Source organism: Sabethes cyaneus, chromosome 3 (genome assembly GCF_943734655.1).
Source record: "Sabethes cyaneus chromosome 3, idSabCyanKW18_F2, whole genome shotgun sequence".
NCBI classification, from domain to species: domain Eukaryota; kingdom Metazoa; phylum Arthropoda; class Insecta; order Diptera; family Culicidae; genus Sabethes; species Sabethes cyaneus.
In genome coordinates, this window is record NC_071355.1 from 49,696,707 (window position 1) to 49,716,012 (window position 19,306).

The 19,306-nt window shown below is 38.9% G+C and overlaps 1 protein-coding gene across 1 annotated transcript in view; it reads left to right on the forward strand.

Moving 5' to 3' along the window:
• Nucleotides 1-2,748: 2,748 nt before the first annotated feature.
• LOC128739572 (relaxin receptor 2-like) overlaps nucleotides 2,749-19,306 on the forward strand; it is a 110,036-nt gene continuing 93,478 nt past the window's right edge. Inside the window, exon 1 of the mRNA XM_053835066.1 lies at nucleotides 2,749-2,870. Within this exon, the coding sequence (XP_053691041.1) occupies nucleotides 2,749-2,870 (122 nt within the window). The remainder of the gene's footprint in view (nucleotides 2,871-19,306) is intronic.

Consider the following 19,306-nt stretch of genomic DNA (forward strand, 5'->3'; position numbering starts at 1 on the left):
GCCCCCTTCATGGATCGCTGGGAAAATTGGCGATAAAGTACGCGAAAGCGGCAATGAAAAACCCCGTTCCGAAGTGTGAAATTTATAACGGATCCCTCCAGGAGGGCGGGTGGACAAGTCAATGTTTTTGGTTCATTTTTTTTATTGCCCCGCGGCTCAACCAAACTGATGTGGGTTCGGGCGGGTGAAAAATTATGTCGCTTGACAGAACTGGTGGGGCAGCCAATTCGAAAGGTCGTGTCAAGGCGGAGGTGTGGGGCTTGATTTCAAAGTTGATTCTTGCCCTTTCTTCTTCTGTTAAAACGGCTATCAGCAAACGTGCAGGGGAGCAAGGAAAAAATAAATTCAATTTAATTTCAAGTTTCTGTTGATAAGAACTTAACTCGTTTGATTCGGAGTTTTCGTCTTACGATTCACGATACGACTTTTTGCGTTTCGTCATCCATTATATGACGAGTTTCATCTATCTAAGAAAGTATCGTAACTTGTACACCGCTAGAATAAAAACAGAAGAGAAGTATCAAAATTTGGAATCATAATGTGACTTGATAACAATTTTTGCCAAGTTATTAATAAAATGATTGGAACTATACGCCAAAGATATCATTTAATTTGAATATAAAGTTATAACGCTTAAAAAAATTTGTGAATACAACAAGAAAAGTTGAATTATGGTTCTATTCGGATAGTTCCGTTTGGATTTAACAATATTAATTTCAAAATCTTAGCTCTAGATCGTAGGTTCATCATTTCGTTCTTCATTTCCGTCTCTTGACGGTACTAGATTGCAGTTGCACGGAAAAGCAATAAAAATAAGCTAGCTCTGAAAGATTACATCTGCAGTGCTATATATTTCGACTAATAGCGCTGGCGTGCACACATTTTAGAAGAATGTGGGATACAGATTTTTAACAACATCTAATAGATCCATCGGGAGAAAATCCACATTGGAAGAAAAATTACTTGATTTAAATAGAAGTCGCAGCCCACGTTAGGAAATAATATCATAGATTTGTATATACAGCTGCAAGGGATTTGACCGATTCTTACAGATTTACAGACTTACAGATTACAGATTACATTGAATTCTGGAAAGGCAATAGAAAAACTCTGTCACCTCCTATTTTTTACAAAACTTTATGTTTGTTGTATGTTTGTTGGCTTGAATATGGTTATAACTTGATAGCATAAATATATAGCATCACGAAGGAACTTAAATTAGAAATATAAAGATTAAAATGTAAACCTTCTCACGTTTTGAATAAAAACTATACGTGATGATGACGGAGAAGTAGTCAGCAGAAGAAGTCATTTTTAAATTAATAATTTTAAAGAGCATGCAATTTACAAAGCATGGAAATGCATGGACTTAGATAAAATAAATTCTGGTTCAGTGGCTTTCTTTCTATATTTAATGCGTAAAAATTTATAAAAATAAATAAAAAACAGCTCTGCGGTTTTATAGTTACGAATCTCTGGTGTTGATTTTACATACGCAAATTATGTTTTTCAAACAAAATTTAACTGGGAAATGGATGGAGCAATCCGTTCATTTTGAAAAACATAAAATTCACATCAAATATCTCATGCAGCTGATCATTTTTCTTACAAATCTTGTATTCAGTTGCAAGTATAATCGAAATAGGGCTTACTTGCTAGGGCGCCGGTCTTTACTCCTCACTCCTGGCACTTTACTCTTCTTTCCTCACTCTTCACTTCTTACTCCTCATTTCTCATTCCTCACTTCTCACTCCTCATTTCTAACTCCTCACTCCTCATTCCTCAGTTTTCGTTCCTCATTCCTCATTCTTCACTCCTCAATCTTCCCTTTCATTTGTTACTCCTTACTCCCCATTTCTCATTCCTCACTTCTCATTCTTAACTCCTCACTCTTCACTCTTTACTCCTCACTTTCCACTCTTTGTTCCGTTTTCGCAACGCAAAGCTTCAAACCTATATGAAAATTACAAAAATAATCAAAATTATGAAACAAAGTTTTTTTTGGCAAGCAACCGATTCTTACTAACACTGATTGATAGGTCAGGCGTTAATAGAGGTAAAATCGAGTTTTATGAGCATTTTTCCTTAACTGTCTGAAAAATAGCAAAACCTGTTGTTTTGTCACAGCTGTAATTACGTTACATGTAACATCTGACCTTTGAGCAAAAACAGGTCGATTAGATTTTTTTCCAATCTTTCTTTGTTTCTCAGGGTCCAAGTTGATATCTTCAACCGGGTCTTCTCTAGAAATGAATGAAAGTGCGTTGCGTTTTCGCAACGCTGGGAGGAAATGGGTTAAAAGGGGGTTGTGTCAATTTTACCCAGTTCGGTGTACTTCACTAGTTTCACTAATATCTACTAATCACAGGGATTGGGGGAAAAGCTGAGTTCGAATCCAGTTATAGTTACTTCTCGTTATAGTTTGATTAAATCCGTGAATTACGCAGCTTGGGTAAAGAGGAACGATATGGGAACCTAGTAAACGTTGCTTTATTGACCCTCCCTTATCTAATTTTCCACTTTTTCCGTTTCACGTCTTGTCCTACTCTGCTTGGATACTATAAACATTTTACTTGATTTGATTATTTTCTTCTACCGTTCTCTCCGTCTATTGGAAAGACTATGGTTATAAAAAATTAATTAATGCCTGACATCATTACAAAGGTGAAGGTTGGTCCATAAGCAATTGATGTTAACTACCATCCAAGTCAACATCGATGCCTGAACCAATTCAACCAATCATGCAAGATGCTACATGCAAGACTGCCAATTTCAACTGTGAAAACCGAACTGAAGAAGGAGGATGAAGCCGCAGACTATCTAACAGAAGAATCGTCGGAATGCACCAGAAGCCAAGGATGGCTTACAAGGTTGGTACAAATGGTCCACTTCGGTAAGGGCACCACTAACATCAGTGCACTGCGGAACATTCGGTGCCAAACATTTGTTCCAAATTATCGTCAAATGAAAGCCCTACCACCGGCAACATTTTGACGTGACCCGGTGCAACAAAAGCTTTTGGTTTGGTTAAGGCACCAAGAACTGTAGTATAGCGCATCCGGTGAAAAGCAATATCAAATAAACAGCCCAGCAACATGCACACCAATCGTCGACCACCGGCTAATACAAATGGTAACTATCCTACACTTGATCTTCGTCGACAGGTCCAAAACTTGCCCCCACTCTCTCAAGCTCAATAACAAATGAATCACCGTTGCGAATTCAGCAATCCACCAAACGGCCTCCAACTCCCATTAAGCACAGCACCAACTAGCCACTTGCAGTAACGGTGTCAGATTAAGGTTTGATTTCCGGTGCCATTCTCATGACGGAGGAGCTCATCCAACCTGGCCCGAAGGTTATCGACATCAAGCGCTCCTGCAAGATCTTAGAAGAGCAACTCCTGTCTGTAATGTCCATCGTACACAAATATGGACGGAGCCTTCATCATAGTTAATTGGAACGTTTGCTCTATCTGAGGGTTAACACATTTCGCTGGTCGATTTTCTTAACGAGAAAAGGCTTGCTGATATCACGGAGATCCATCTCAAACCGGAAGTTAGCATTTACCTTTTAGACATTCGGATTAAGAGACTTAAGGGGAAATAAACGACTAAAAATTTTGGAAAAATCATAATTTTTTATTTCAAATTTTGATTCTGTAGTCTTTTTCGCTTATTTTGATAGTAAATTTGTAATGATCCGACCACGGGAAGTGGACGAAAAACGATCATACACATAAGCATTCCAGTGCGGCGTGGAACAACTTCGGCGGAATAAAACGCCGCTCCTGAAAAAACCATGATTTTCAAACTTTATGTACCTTTTTCTCAGAAACTATACAACGTATTGAAACAAACTTTTTTTTTGTTTTCTTGGTAGGAGCTTGGCACAGACTTTTATAACTTTTGAGGTTAGTAAACGAAACGTAGCCAGAGAAAACAAGAAAAAAAGACAAAATTTTATTTGTTGACCCATCTTTTCTTCTTCTTTTTCGTTTTTCTTGTTCCACGCCGCACTGGAATGCTTATGCGTATGATCGTTTTTCGGCCACTTCCCGTGGTCGGATCGTTACAAATTTAGTGTCAAAATAAGCGGAAAAGACTGTAGAATCAAAATCTGCAATAAAAATATTATGATTTTTTCAAAAAATTTTGTCGTTTATGTCCCCTTAACCGAAACAGCGCAAGAAGGGGGATTTCGCCATTACTACATCTTGTCCAAACTTCAGGATCTCGAAACCGAAGAGATCCTGATATTTGGACTAGAAAAGAACTCTATTCTAGATGTCTTCTTTACAAATGTGACCATCGCCGCTGATTCGGAGGTCTTCAGGGAGCAGTCATCTGACCAAGCTGGCTGCCTGTACTAAAATGGTAAGCCGTAGCTACTACAGTGCCAACTGGGTCAAGTTCCAGCGTATCGTTGACTTTAAATTCCCCGGAGGTAATCGACTAGCTATTCCAATTGAATGATCGCCGTAGCCCGTAACAGAGCGGTTCTGGCAGAACAGTAGTTCTCGAGGGTGAGGATCCCCAGCGGGTCATCACCGCTGTCGATCATGCCTTCTTCTTCAGCAGCATAGAGCCGGGGTGGCTCGTGCTGTTTCAAGCACTCGTCTGTCGTCTCCATTCAACTCGGTCTTGGGCCTCTCGTCGCCAATTTCTTAGTCGTCTCAGAAGTCGCAAATCGCTTTCGACCTGGTCGAGCCATCATGCACGTTGTGCCCCCCTGTTCCTGGTGCCAGTGGAGTTGTTGAAGAGGACTATTTTCGTCGCACTGTCGTCCGGCATCCTTACGACGTGTCCGTCCCACCGTAGCCTGCTAACTTTCGCTAGATGTACGATGGGAGTCTCCACAAGCAGTGCCTGTAGCTCGTGATTCATACACCTCCGCTAGCCACTCTCCGCTTTCAGTTTGTACTCCGCCAAATATCGTGCGCAGCCCTTTCCGCTCAAACACGGCAAGGGCGCGTATGTCCTCCGTAAGCAGCGTCACGGCTTCAAGTCCATAAAGAACTACCAGTCTAATAATGGTTTTGTACATTGTTAGCTTCGTGCGGCGGCGTATGCTTCCTGATCGTAACGTTTTACGAAGGGCAAAGTAGGCCCGATTTTCCGCTTGGATGCGCCGCTGGATCTCTTTACTAGTGTTGTCGTCCGCGGTCACCAGCGATCCCAAATACACGAACTCCTCTACCACTTCTAGTTCGTCGCTGTCAACGGTTACCGTCCGTGAGAGGCGCGCATTTGTTTCCTTTGAGCCTCTTCCTTTCATGTATTTGGTCTTCGACGCATTTATTTTTAGCCCAATTCTCCTAGACTCCGCTTTCAGTCTGGCGTAGATTGCCTCCGCCGTCGCAAAGTTCCTGGCAATGATATCGAAGTCATCTGCAAAGCCTAGAAGCTGGCTACTCTTGGTAAAAATCGTGCCTCTCGTTTCAATGCCCGCTCGTCGGATCACCCCCTCAAGAGCGATGTTGAACAGCATGCAGGATAGACCGTCACCTTGTCTCAACCCTCGTCGCGTCTCGAAGGGACTCGAGAGTGTCCCAGAGATGCGTACGAAACACATCACTCGATCCAATGTAGCTCTGATCAGTCGCGTCAGTTTGTCCGGAAAACCGTATTCGTGCATTATCTGCCATAGCTTGTCTCGATCGACTGTATCGTATGCTGCTTTGAAATCAATAAAGATGTGACGCGTGGGCACGTTGTACTCCCGACATTTCTGCAAGATCTGTCGGATAGTAAAAATTTGGTCCGTAGTTGCGCGAGCCCCCATGAAACCCGCCTGATAATTCTCTACGAAACCTTGTGCTATCGGTGACAGCCGGCGTAACAGGGGAGAGTACCTTGTAGGCGGCGTTTAACAGCGTAATACCACGATAGTTGCAGCAGTCTAGCCGATCAACCTTTTTGTAGATGGGACAAACCACTCCTTCCTTCCATTCCTCGGGTAGCTTTTCCTCTTCCCAAATCCTCGAAATAACCCAGTGTAGAGCCTTTGCTAGCGTTTCTCCGCCATGTTTTTAAAGCTCTGCCTGTCGGTGGTCCTTCCCAGCGGCTTTATTGGTCTTCAGCAGCCTGATTTCTCGTTTGACTTCTTGGAGATCAGGCGCTAGGACATCACTATCTTCCATGGGCGCTCCTAGGTTAATTTCCGTTTCGCCTCCTTCTGCGACTTCGCCATTGAGGTGTTCATCGAAGAACTGCTTCCACCTGTCGACCACCTCGCGCTCGTTTGTAATTAGATTCCCTCCCTTGTCCCTACACATGTCAGGTTTCGGTGTGTAGCCCTTCCGAGTTTGGTTCACCTTCTCATAAAACTTGCGCGTGTCATTAGCTCGGAATAGTTGATCTAATTCTTCACGATCTCTGTCCTCCTTTTGGCGCTTTTTTCTCCTCAGGATCGTGGTCAACTGGTTCCTAGCTCGTCGGTATTTGGACAGGTTCTCTCTAGTGGCAATACTTAGATACTTTTTGCAAGCATTTTTTTCTCCTCCACCGCTTGTTGGCATTCCCCATCAAACCAATCATTTTGTGTACTCCGAGGCTCAATACCTAGTGCCACGGTAGCGGCCTCTCCGATGGCCGAGCGTATTCTACCCCAACCGTCTTCGAGGTTGCCGATCATGCCGTCTGGTTTTGTTATCAGAATGTAAGAGGACTTAGGACGTCCTTCCAGGCAGATCACGCAAATGTATTGTTTGTCAACAATACCTTTTCAGGCCAGTTCCCAGTTACGATTCAACCCGAATTTCCATTGGTGATCGAGGAGGAAGAGTTAAGACGAAACGAGATGATAACGTTCTTCGCCGAATACCAAATTCTGAATGTTTCGTTCTACCTAAAATGACACATTTCTGAGATAATTTTTTGTTGCAATTATAATTCAAGATTTGTCTTGAAGTTGGAAAATCGCGAGGGAAATGTATGTAGAACTTGCACCTCCTTACTTTTTATCAATTTCTACTACTTATCAATTATACTATACCATGTTTTTACGATACGAAAAAACTCGTACCGACATTTCTGTTCGATGGGTGTAATAGTCACTTTTATTTCGTAATTATTTCGTTAAGAAATTAAAGTGTTATAAGTATTTAAAACCTGACAACTGGGCATTTTTAAACTTCTAACGGACAGCATCGTAAAATCGATGCGATCCAGCAATTGACTATCTATCTATACCTATAAAAATGGATTTCTGTCTGTCTGCCCGAATGTGCTTTATAGAATCGAAAACTACTGAACCGATCGGCGTGAAAATTTGCATATTTGGGGTTTTTGGTGCCAGGGAAGGTTCTTATGATAGTTAGAGACCCCTCCTCCCACTAAGAGGGGGGCTCCCATACAAATGAAATACAAATTTCCGCATAACTCGAGTACTAATTAATCAAATGGAACCATATTTGGCATGTGGGTGTTTTTGGAGGCATGAATTTTTTCTATGATGAATTAGGACCCCTTACCTTTTTAGGAGGGGGGGGCTCCCATACAAATGAAATACAAATTTCCTCATAACTCGAGAAGTAATCAAACAAATGGAACCAACTTTGGCATGTGGGGGGTTTTGGAGGCAGGAATTTTTTTAATGATGGTTTGAGCCCCTCACCCCTGTGGTAGGGGGATAAGGACTCTCATACAAATAAAACAGAAATTTTTGCGTAACTCAAAAACTAATCGAACTCGAGTCATTTTAGACTCTTTCATAAAACATTTATCAATAACAAGACCATCAAAAACTATCAATAGTAACATTAGATAATTCAGCGCGAGACGGTAACAGGTCGCGAGTGTTGCCGGCGACCTGCCGTCGGAAGCGCCGGTCACTGCGGGGGGCATCCCCCCGTAGAGATCACCTCAATCTAGGTTTATTTATTTTCCTAGATCTACTGACCTATATTACTTTCCTTCAGTTGGGTCACCCCAGCGAAATGGTACTTTCTACGAAAAGATTTTCCGTGAAATGGTACATTCCGCGTAAGGTTTTTCGCAAAATGGTATTCTGCGAAACTCTATATTCCGCGTTATGGTCAACCGTTATGGTGTTCCGCAAAATGGTATTCGTCGAAATGGTTTGTAATGATGGCGAATATTTTAATGCTATCCGCTTTATTTTATCAGGCTAAGTAATGGGGGAGTTGTTTACTACTTTACTCTGAGGAAAATTTGTATATTAAAACACCCATGAACTCCCCAGAAACTTGCAAAACTCAAGATTGTGACAAAGGTCATTCGAGATTCACGATTTATGTACAACACAGTTTAATTTGTAGCAATACGAAGTTTGTCGGGTCAGCTAGTATATATATAAAAGTGAGCGTGAGTATGTTTGTATGTTTGTATGTTCCGCCATAACTCCAGAACACTTAGACCGATCTCTACCAAACTTGGCACACATGTTCCTTGATATAAGAGAATCATCACTGGGGGGTTGACAAAAAGGGGGACGCCATAACTCCGAAATGCCTGGGCGGTTATTCATCAAACTTTGCACACATGTTCCTTGACACAAGAGAATCAGCACTGGGGGGTTCCCTGACAGGAGGGGGTCCCTAATAGGGGGAGGCCATAACTCCGAAACGCATTGACCGTTCTTTATCAAACTTGGCACACAGGTTTCTTGACATCAGGGAATCAGAACTGAAGGGGTTGCCAAAAGGGGGGGGAGGGAGTGACAGGGGAAGACTCCGAAATGTTTGGACGGTTCTTCCTTAACGGGAAATTAACAATCATTGACTTTTCGTCGGAAATTTCGCGCGCGGGGTTCTGTTTGTAAAAATGTAAATACTGCATTCTTCTTGCCAATCTGAACACAGCGAATATATTTTTATAAACAGAATTTTTGTTTCAAACAAAAAAACTGCTTTTGAAATTGGCAGAATCGATGACTGCTAATTTCATCTTAAGTGACGGTGGGACAAAAGAGGGAGCTGATGACAGGAGGGGGGAGTAACGCCCACATGACTGTAAAAATTTATCCGTACAACAGAAAAAATCAAAATACGAAAACTTAACGGCAATGCTCGCAGCTGTAGATTTGTCAAGTGTAATTATGCGCCGAATCAAAGTGACCCGTATAAAAAGTGTTCGACCATTAAGGGTCAAACAGAATACTGCGTCAACGCGTCCGTCAGCGTTATTCTGACAATTTTTCCATGGGTTTACTGTCAAATTGATGCTGACGGATGCGTTGACGCAGCATTCTGTTTGGCCCTTTAGTGCTAAGTGTTGCTCTGGCCGACTCTATTTGCGTCACAGGGGCAATCATTCAAACAGTGTGGAGTTGATCTAAGAACACCATGTTTTTCCCATGGTCAACTTTATGTGGCATGTTCCAGAGTGGGCTCGGCCAATAATTTATGCGTGCTTCTGGTGGTGAAACTAAAAACATTGTTTACAAATAAGTTTTGTCTTGAAGTGAGATGAAAGGAATGACAGGTTTTTTGTATCCATGGAAGAAACACTGTTGCACCTTCTTCTGTTTTTGAATTGTACAATAACAAAACTATTCGTTATCATTGTTAGCGGAAGGTGCAAAAAGGATAAAAGTCTTTGTTTCTCTTTCTTTATAGGGTTTTAAAGGGATTTCCGTAAAGAAAACAGATGTGTAAATGGCCGGGTAGACAAGCGTTATATTTTTGCATTATAAGCATTTCGGTTACAATAACTGATGTACAAGTGGCTGTGAGACAAAGGCGCCCCGAGTAAAATCGGACACTCAGCTAGTTTTTTAATAAAAGTACGCTTAAAACTAGCTAGAATTTTGATTTTCATGCAAAAATAATTATTTGGTCGAGCGCCAGGTAAGAAATAGAATTTCTTTTTTCGTTTTTGATGAAGGTAATATTTTAACCTCCAGTAACGAAAAGTGTTAAGTAGGTGCATAGGTATATGCTTCTCGAATTTAACAAAAATGCTACGCCATGCCACACCATACAATAATTAACCAGTTCCTAGAAAAACAGATTAGTTTTTCCATAGAGGTAATTGTAAATTTCAACTAGAAACTTCCAATTCATTTTCTTCTGGTAAAAGTTAGAAAATTAAGCAATTCAAATGTTTTCGAGATAACGCAGAAAATATATAACAGCTAAAAACAAAGTTTTCATTTGCACGCGAACTCTACTTCCACATTTCCGTTTGACTACATATGCTTCTTTCTTTTATAAAACCTAAAAACAATAAACACTCATACATTATGATACTTTATATTATTGCATCTTCCGCGACCAATCTCTTTCATGTTGTCGTGTTTTCACAGCCGGCTCCCGGCTCCCGGCTGATTCTCGACCCGAGGAATGTTGTTGGATACATTCGTAAACAACGAGATGCACTGAGTAGGTACCGTACGGGCCACGTGCTTTCCCGCAAGCATGCATGCCGCTCCAAAACAAACCGGCATTTTCACGCTCTCACTGCACAAAACTCTACACGAGAGAACGCACCACGCTGGAGAGAGAAAAGTGAGCGTTATTGGGTTGGCGCGCGGATTTACCGAACTCTCCACAACGCGTGGCCTGAAGATAAAACGCATCTACCTACCTAGTTGAACAACGACGACGACGCCCGGTGCGATGGGTTGGAAGGCGTTTGACCGCTTGCCATGCCATCATCAGTACAAGTTTGAATTTCCTATCGTGTTCGGATTCAGTCTAGCCGTGACCGTGGGATCTGTTGGTTCATTTTCCGCTTCCTACTTCCGGTGGTGAAATTTTTGTCTGTATAGTAGAAAGTAAAATAGCAATTAGTGAATTGGTGTGTTTCGGTGGCATACCCTATCTCTACCTTTCTCTTCTAGTCCCTTACTGTATTTATAATTGGGCTATTCTACTATTCCAAACATTCATGTAGTTTTATTCGTGAACTAAAAGTGTTGTTTTTTAACCTAGTGTTAATCCTATTTGTCCGAAACGTGTGGAAGCCGCAAATATTATTCCTAAATATTTATACTATGAGATGTAGTTATTTTATTGCCGCCCTGTTGGAAACATACGATTTTCTGCATTTGGAAAACAAGGTGATCAAGATGTGTTTACACAAAGGAAATTTGATCTAGTGTGATCTAATCCTAGTGAAGGAAGGGTGTTTACAGAGTGTATCTTTAATGGTGGAATGTCGGTAGAGTGATTTTACACCGCCCGATGGAATAATGGAATTATACCACCGTCGTAATGCAATAGTACTTTAACCCAGAAGAAAAACGCAGTGAAGTGAAACAGTAAAGAAAAGTCTTGCTCGTGAAAAATCAGCATATTTATGCTGCTGAAAGTGATATCGTCGCCGCTAGTAAGTGGTGGTTTTCTGCGATGACTAGCAACGAAAAGAAATTTACCGCGACGCAAAGTAAAGTGCACCGATTTTCCATGCTGGTGGTGGTGGTGATAGTCGAGTAAAGTTTTCCTCACTTTTCAATGTTCACGCCCCCACGCGACAAGCGTTGGGGTTTGCCGCGATAAGTAAGGAGCTCGTAATTAGTGGATTTAGTCATCGTTTGTCCGTGACAGAAGAGGAGAAGGTATGTGACCTTATGGAATAATTTTTGGGGCCGTTGGTGTTGATTTAAGAGCAAAACTATCCTTTAATTAATTAAACTGGTCAGAGTAACGAAAATTCATGAGAAGGCTTGTTATTTGCATTGCATCATAAATGACCTTTTTCTTATTAAAATAGTTTTCATCCTTTTCCATTTTTCGGATAAAATGTTAGTAACTTGCTTTATTTGGTAAAATGAAGAGTGACAAATTCGATCAATATTAGTATTACTTTACATCACTAATATGGTTCTAAAAAGATTTCAGAAAGCCAGTGGTAATTTATTGTAATTTTGTAATTAGTAAGTCTTCGCTTTAAGCTTTAGGTACATATTAAACCGTGTTGGCCCGCAAGAGAAACGAGAAAGATTGAAAACACTTGAAACTTTAACAAACAACTTAGTAAAGCAACTTCAAAATTTATCCCTGCACGTAGAAAGCGTATTCGAAACGCAATATCATAGCAATTGAGCATTCAAAGCGATCTAATCAAAATTGATCCGGATTCAAACTTTTTTCTCATTGATTCCTTTTCTCTGCTGCGTTCTTAAAATCGCTTTGTAATAAATTTGCGCCGAAAAATTAAACTTGGTTTACTGACAATACATTACAGTGGGTCAACACCAAATTTAGCAATGAATGTTTTGCAGTCATGATAGATAAAATAAAAATGATGAAGAATAGAAAAGTATCAATTTTTTCTACGTGTTAGAAAAATAATTAACACTCAACACTTTAATATTTTTGCTAATAAATTGGATGGCATATGTAACACTTGGCCAGAATCTGGTTTTGAGTATTTGCTACAAATTTACAGATGAATAAATTTACGTATGTAACGTTACGACGAATCGACTGTAGTCAACGCGTAAATCCGAGCTTTAACACTTGCGGAAATACTTTTAGGTGATTGTATGTTTGGATTCAGTCAGTGGTACTAATGAAATTATCATTTCATGGTCATGAATTGGCTATTTAAAAAAATGCCTGCTCTGAATGTGACAGAATTTTACTGCAGCGAATAAATGTCACAGTCAGAAGGAGAAATAATTAACGGTTCTTATTGGAAATTGGTACGTGAACCACGGACCAACCAAGCGTGAACGTTATTTGGCGCCGAGCTGGGATGGAACATCTTACTAAACCTAAGTATTTGTTCGCCGCACCTTTTAAAGCAATAATTAGTATGTGCGAGTTTATTAAAAGTTTCAAGTAGAAAGCTCGTCGATTTTTATATAACTAAAGGCCTTAGAACGGGAGTCAATTGTTTTGTTGAATCCAAAATGCAGGAGTAATGTTAAAAACACACACTTTATTTTCGTAGAACAAGTCATTTTCAACACCCGCCAGTGATTATCTTTCGTAAAAACCTGCACATTTCACCATAATTTCAAATTTAATTTCATAAATCAGGGATGCCAATACGCTTGGTTTTCTATCCGCCGAACTATATATATAGTAACTATAGTTTCAACCCATCGCTATTCCGAAATGCTTCATATATATTTAGTTCATTTTTGTGGTTGCATCCCACCGTTTACTTTTACCTCTCAGCATCTGTGCAGCGGTATATTTTTTCCAGCAGTTTTTTTAAACACGAGAAACAACGAACAACGTCGAAAAATTGTTGTACAGAACCATGATTGTGATTAAGGAAGTTAGCGAAAAAGAAATATATAAGTGAGAAAGCAATCAACAATCTAGTAGCAGATTTCAATCTAGTAGAAGATTTAAACTTCCCTCTCTTTCGAATTAAGTATGCAAAATGGTCTGATTTTAACGATTCTTTATGCGAATACCCTGCCACCTGGTGGTAAATCCACCAATGCATCGCCGATCGTAGCAATCCATTTACGTACAGGAAAAGTTTGACAGTGCGATCACTTGCTTTGCAGCCATGACGAAAATAGTTTAGTTACTACGCTCGATGCGTTGTTCATACTGCCAACTCTACCACAGACCGCAGAAGTTGGACATCGTGAGGCATTTCGTATCCACTGGATATAGCCGATCCGGCATTTATAACATCCTCTCCGGTCTGAAGAAAGGTGAGAACCGAGAGCGTCGAACGAAAACCTGGTTCCGGCCGTTCGACGCTGCGCACCGTAAAGTGAAAAGGAAGCTGAAAGGAAGCTGAAAGGAAGAGCAAGAGTAAGGTTCGTGTTCGTGGTCTTATCGTTCCGTGCTCCCTGGCTAAACCATCAGCCATGGTCGACCGTATCTGAGTTGCAGCACCCAGAAGGAGTGACTGAAGGTATCGGTGGAAAACATCTTTCCGGTGACCGGTGGCACGACTTCGTTGTCATAATGGATGACGTGATCTATTTGACGTTGGACGGTAACGACTGGCAGGGGACCGAGTACTTTACGTCCCCCTCCAAGGAGGTAAGCGATGACGTCAAACATATGTCCCAAATCAAATTCCCGTAGTGGTTAACGAACAGTGAGAAGGGAATGAGTAGCTGTTCTCTCTCTAGAAGCTCGCGGTGAACGGGGACATATATAGTTTGAAATGCTGGCCGGTAACTGCCGCCTCCATCAAGAAGTATCACGCGAAGGAGAATGTGGTCTTTTGGCCGGACCTTGCCGTAGCCCATTATATCAAGAAATCGCTGGAGGAGAAGATAAACATTGTAATGATATAAAATTTATGAGCTACTCCAATAATTCTACTCTAATAATTTCGTAACCAAAATGCTGAGAAGCGGCTGATCGTCAAGGCCACGAAAGAGCGGAAGGACATGCCAACATCCGCTTTTTATCGGCCATGGCTAAGGTTCTGGGACCGTCTTCGACCAAAATTTGTCGATTAGTGCATACGTTACTGTAAATGCTCGTTCTTCATTTTCCATTTTTTTTTGTTTTTCTGTCTTCCATCTTTTGGTATTTTTGTCTTTTTTATTTTCTTTTTTAATTCGTAATAGTTTTAGTTTTTTGCCGTCTGTTGCGATCGTATCTGCTTTTTTAGCATCTTTGCGTCATCTTTGTGTTAGATTTCAGCGATTTGTTGTCATTTTTTATCGTCCCGTGGTGTTTTTGATTGCTCTTGATGGCGTCTTTTGCTTGTCATTTGTAGTCATTTTGGACATTTCTTGTACCTGTTTTCGTGTCGTTTTATCGTCTCTTCATTATCTTTTTTGCATCTATTTATAGCCTTTTCGTCGCTTCTTATTGTCTTTTTCGACAATAACCTGTAATCGCCTTCTCGTCATCTCTTCGTTGTCTCTCCGCCGCCTCTTCGTCGTCTGTTTGCTGCCTTTTCGCCACTCTTTTAACGTCTTTTTGTCATCTATTTGTTGTATTTGTGGATTTTTTGTTGTTGTATTTTTGTGATCCTCGCCAATTTGGCGTTTTTTCATTGTCTTTTCGTTTTTCGTTTGTTTTTATTTGCTATATTGAGGCGCACTTTAGAAGTACGAGAAATAAACATTTAACGAAAAGTTTTGCACGCTTATGACGTAATCATTGTTCAATAGATTTTAGAGATATTTGCAGAATTTAAGAGGAATTTGTCAAATCACTTTTAAAATTACCATAAGTAAGAATGTGCAACTCTGGTCTGGTGATTTAACTCTTAGTGAAACAAATTGATATAAATGATATTTCAAGGCATTTGCTACAATACTGTAAATCATATAGTTAGATAACGAACTGCTGAAAGTTTGAAAAACATCAAGCATTGTCGCATTGTATCTTTATTTGTAGTTTTACGTCAACTACGCGCAAACTTTCATACTTTTTTTGTCATCGTAACTTGGTCTTTTGTCGCTGTCTCGCTTTTTTGTCATTTTTTCGTCGTTTTTTTGTTGTTATTTTTCTGTCGTGTATTCCCCATTTTGTCGTTGTCTCTTTGTGGTATACTTTGATGCCTTTTTGACACATTTTAAACTTTATTTGTTGTGATTCGTCAACTGTTCATCGTATTTTCGCCATCTGTTTATCACTTTTTCGTCATGTTTTTATCGCATTTTCATCGTCTTTGCGGAGCCGTATTTTCGTTATTTTTTCTATGTATTTTAGTCACCTTCGTGTTTTCTAAAGGCGTGAATGTTGAACAGTTTTCAATAATTAATTAATTAATTCAAATAGGACAGATATTCCAGCTACTAGGTTACTCGTCTGACAATAGTAAACGATTTTGATTTTTTCCACATTACAGAAATCATATTAGGAACTGTCCAAATGTGCGAAATAATATAAACCAGTGATGGCCAAACTGTGGTCCTTCGTTATGATTCGTGCGGCCCGCGGGCTGATTTGAGGATTGGCGGACTTATGAATAAGTTTTTTGATGACAGAGGAGTCACTAACTTTAGTCGTAATACCTCGTGCATATTGTAGATGAGATTGCTTTCAGTTTGTATCTTGTAGTGATTTCTATAATTTTGACGTAGCACTACGTCTTACTTTAACAGGGTGACATGCTAGAAAAGCGAAGTTGACCGTGACACGAAAAAGTGATAGATTTTGAACGCCTATAGCTCAGCCAATTCTGAATATATTTTTATGGTTCACATACCATTCGAATCACAAAATATGTGCCTTTTGAATAGTTTCATTTGAAGATTTTGTTTTGCAAGTAACTCCTGAAATTTCCACGTAAAGTTGACCAATTTTTCCAAATTCACTGCAGTATTCGTTCAGTTGTCGCCATAGTTACCATATGAAATTGTTATTAATAACATATAATCTATTGAAGTGAGAAGTGAGTGATTTTATGCATTTGATTTCACAATGTCTCAATTGCTCCAAGGAAATTACATGCGCAAATACCACAAGCGAGTCCGTGAGAAAGCATTATGAACTGTAACGGCTTGAGAAAAAACCCGAATTAATCCACCTAGCGGCGTGATCTAGCCTTTCTACTGCCACAATAATCATTATTTAATTTCGCAGGAACATTTATAATTAACTTGTCTATATTTTTACATATCCGTTCCGTATTCCTCAAAATCCTTATTTGCCAGTAAAATTCACAACGTATTGCGTAGAATAATTATATTTTCTTTCCTTGGGTGCGTAAATACTTGTAAGCGTCATTTATGTTACTTGATGAACACCTTGTTTAGTTTTTTATAATCGGTTGGCCTTAACTTTCGGGCTTCAGAGCCACATACGAAACTTGTTTTGAATTGACAATATGAAATATGTGTTCATAGCAGATTTTTTGATATTTTGATATTAATACCATACGTTCAAAAGTTAACATCTTTGAAAAACAAGAGTTCAGAAAAATTATTATTATACTTCGCTTTTGAAGAAAAAGGATATCTACAACAAAATGATTGATCTCAAAATTTTACTATTAGTTTGCTTGGCTTGAATTTTTCAATATATCTGAATTAGAAAAAATAACTGAATAGAGCATTAGATATGAAAAGAGAAATTGAACTTTTTCTTACCTGGCGCTCCTTCAGATAATTATTTTTGCGTGAAAATCAAAACTTAAGCTTCTTTTGAATGTACTTTCATGAAAAGATAGTCATTAGCTTAATCGCATCGTTTTTACAATGTTAGAGGGTTAGGAAAACAAGATGAGGTCGAAAAATAGTGCAAAAGCTGCGCCATAAACATGCTTGAGAATGGGAAATATGATCGATATGATGTCCAGTGCTTGTCATTTTTGATTTATTTATTAAAACATGATACATGACATAAGACATCTGTCCTTTAAAATGTTACTAACGAAAACAAATCTTACAAAATTACTACCGTGCAACGTTTACTTCCTATTTTTCATGTAACATTTCTAAGCTCTAGTATCTATTGATTGAAAAGAGTATCTATTGATGCGCAAAATTTGTTTGAAATTTGTATAAATTTATTTGGAAAAATCAACTCACTAGTATTTTTAATCCAATATACCACTATACCTACATGCTTAAATTAACTTCTGTTCTTTGCTTTTTGCTTTTCTTGTACAATTGTGAATAACAGCAAGTGAAGAAAATGACAATTGAAATCTGAAATCAAAGAAAAGAAAACACTTTTCGATTGAATCCCACTATTTAATATTTATTTGCAACAGATATGTAGTTCGCCTACGACGTGCAGGCTTCATCAGTATCTTATTTCAAAGCATATACGTATCTGTCGCGAATAAATATCAAATAGTGGAATTTAGTCGGAAGAAGTTTTTTTTTCTTTGTTTTGATTTCAGAGTTCAAACTTCAGACAATTGACATGTTTCTCATTTTTCTTGAATTTCATTGCAAATTTAAAAAATGCAAATTGTCATCACATACATGTGTGTGTGTATACTACATACATACATACATACATACATACATACATACATACATACATACATACATACATACATACATACATACATACATACATACATACATACATACATACATACATACATACATACATACATACATACATACATACATACATACATACATACATACATACATACATACATACATACATACATACATACATACATACATACATACATACATACATACATACATACATACATAGGGGAGTGTCGTCGTGGTTGGGTCACGCTTTGGAATTCGCCCATAACTTTCGCTTCAGAAGGAATTTTGGAAATCTAAATACATCGTTGCAAAGTTCTAAAAATAAGGTATATTTCCGGAAAGTTTTGAACTGATTGCTTGAAAAACAAAAAAGTTATAGGCCTTTACGTGAAGACAAAAAATGTTGTCATAGTTGGGCCATGTTGTACAGGTTGGGCCGCCGCAGAAAATCTAAGAAATACGTATTGAAATTCTATATAGAGACATGAAAAGAATGAATTCCATGAACAACGGCTCATATAGGTACAAATACTCTATTTTTAATTGCATTTTTGCGAAATTTTGGCGATCTTGTAAAATTGATATTGCTACAATCGCCTTTTCCGAAGTGTACAACAACAATGAAAAAAACAACAAAAGTCTAGGTTTTTATCGTATTAATTGTGCTTTATTTCATCACATTTTACGTGACTGACATTTTTTAGCGATTATTGCGCTTCTGCGCTTAAAATTATGGTGGCCCAACCATGACTACTCAAGTGGCCCGACCTTTACAAATAGCGCCTTTCTAGTCTTTCGCCTTAGCCTTCCCAAACACCTTACTGAAGGGGATTTTTCTATAGTCTTCGTGTGCAGCACAACACACTTCACACATTTTCAAAATTTACCTCGATAATTGCATTTCATGAATCATTTCTTGAAGAAAAGTTCATTGCGCCTGGAAAACTTGTTTTGTAAGATTTAGTCACTGAATTCAGTACGGGTGTTTTGAATACACGATTGAAACTCACAATATTGTGAAAAGTTAGCTATCACAGTTAGAAGTTTTACAATGGTTGTATCATAGATATCATGAGTTACTAAAACTGTAAAATCGTGATGGCCCGACCATAACAGTGGCCCGACGATAACGACAATACCCTACATAGATACATACATACATACATACATAGATACATACATGCATACATACATACATACATACATACATACATACATACATACATACATACATACATACATACATACATACATACATACATACATACATACATACATTGTACTTATTTTCCTTGATGTATTTTCCTTGACCTGATACAAAAGTTTCAAACTAACAGGCTACCGTAAGAAATAAACAAACAAATTACAAAATTACAAAATTACATACATACATACATACATACATACATACATACATACATACATACATACATACATACATACATACATACATACATACATACATTCATACATACATACATACATACATACATAC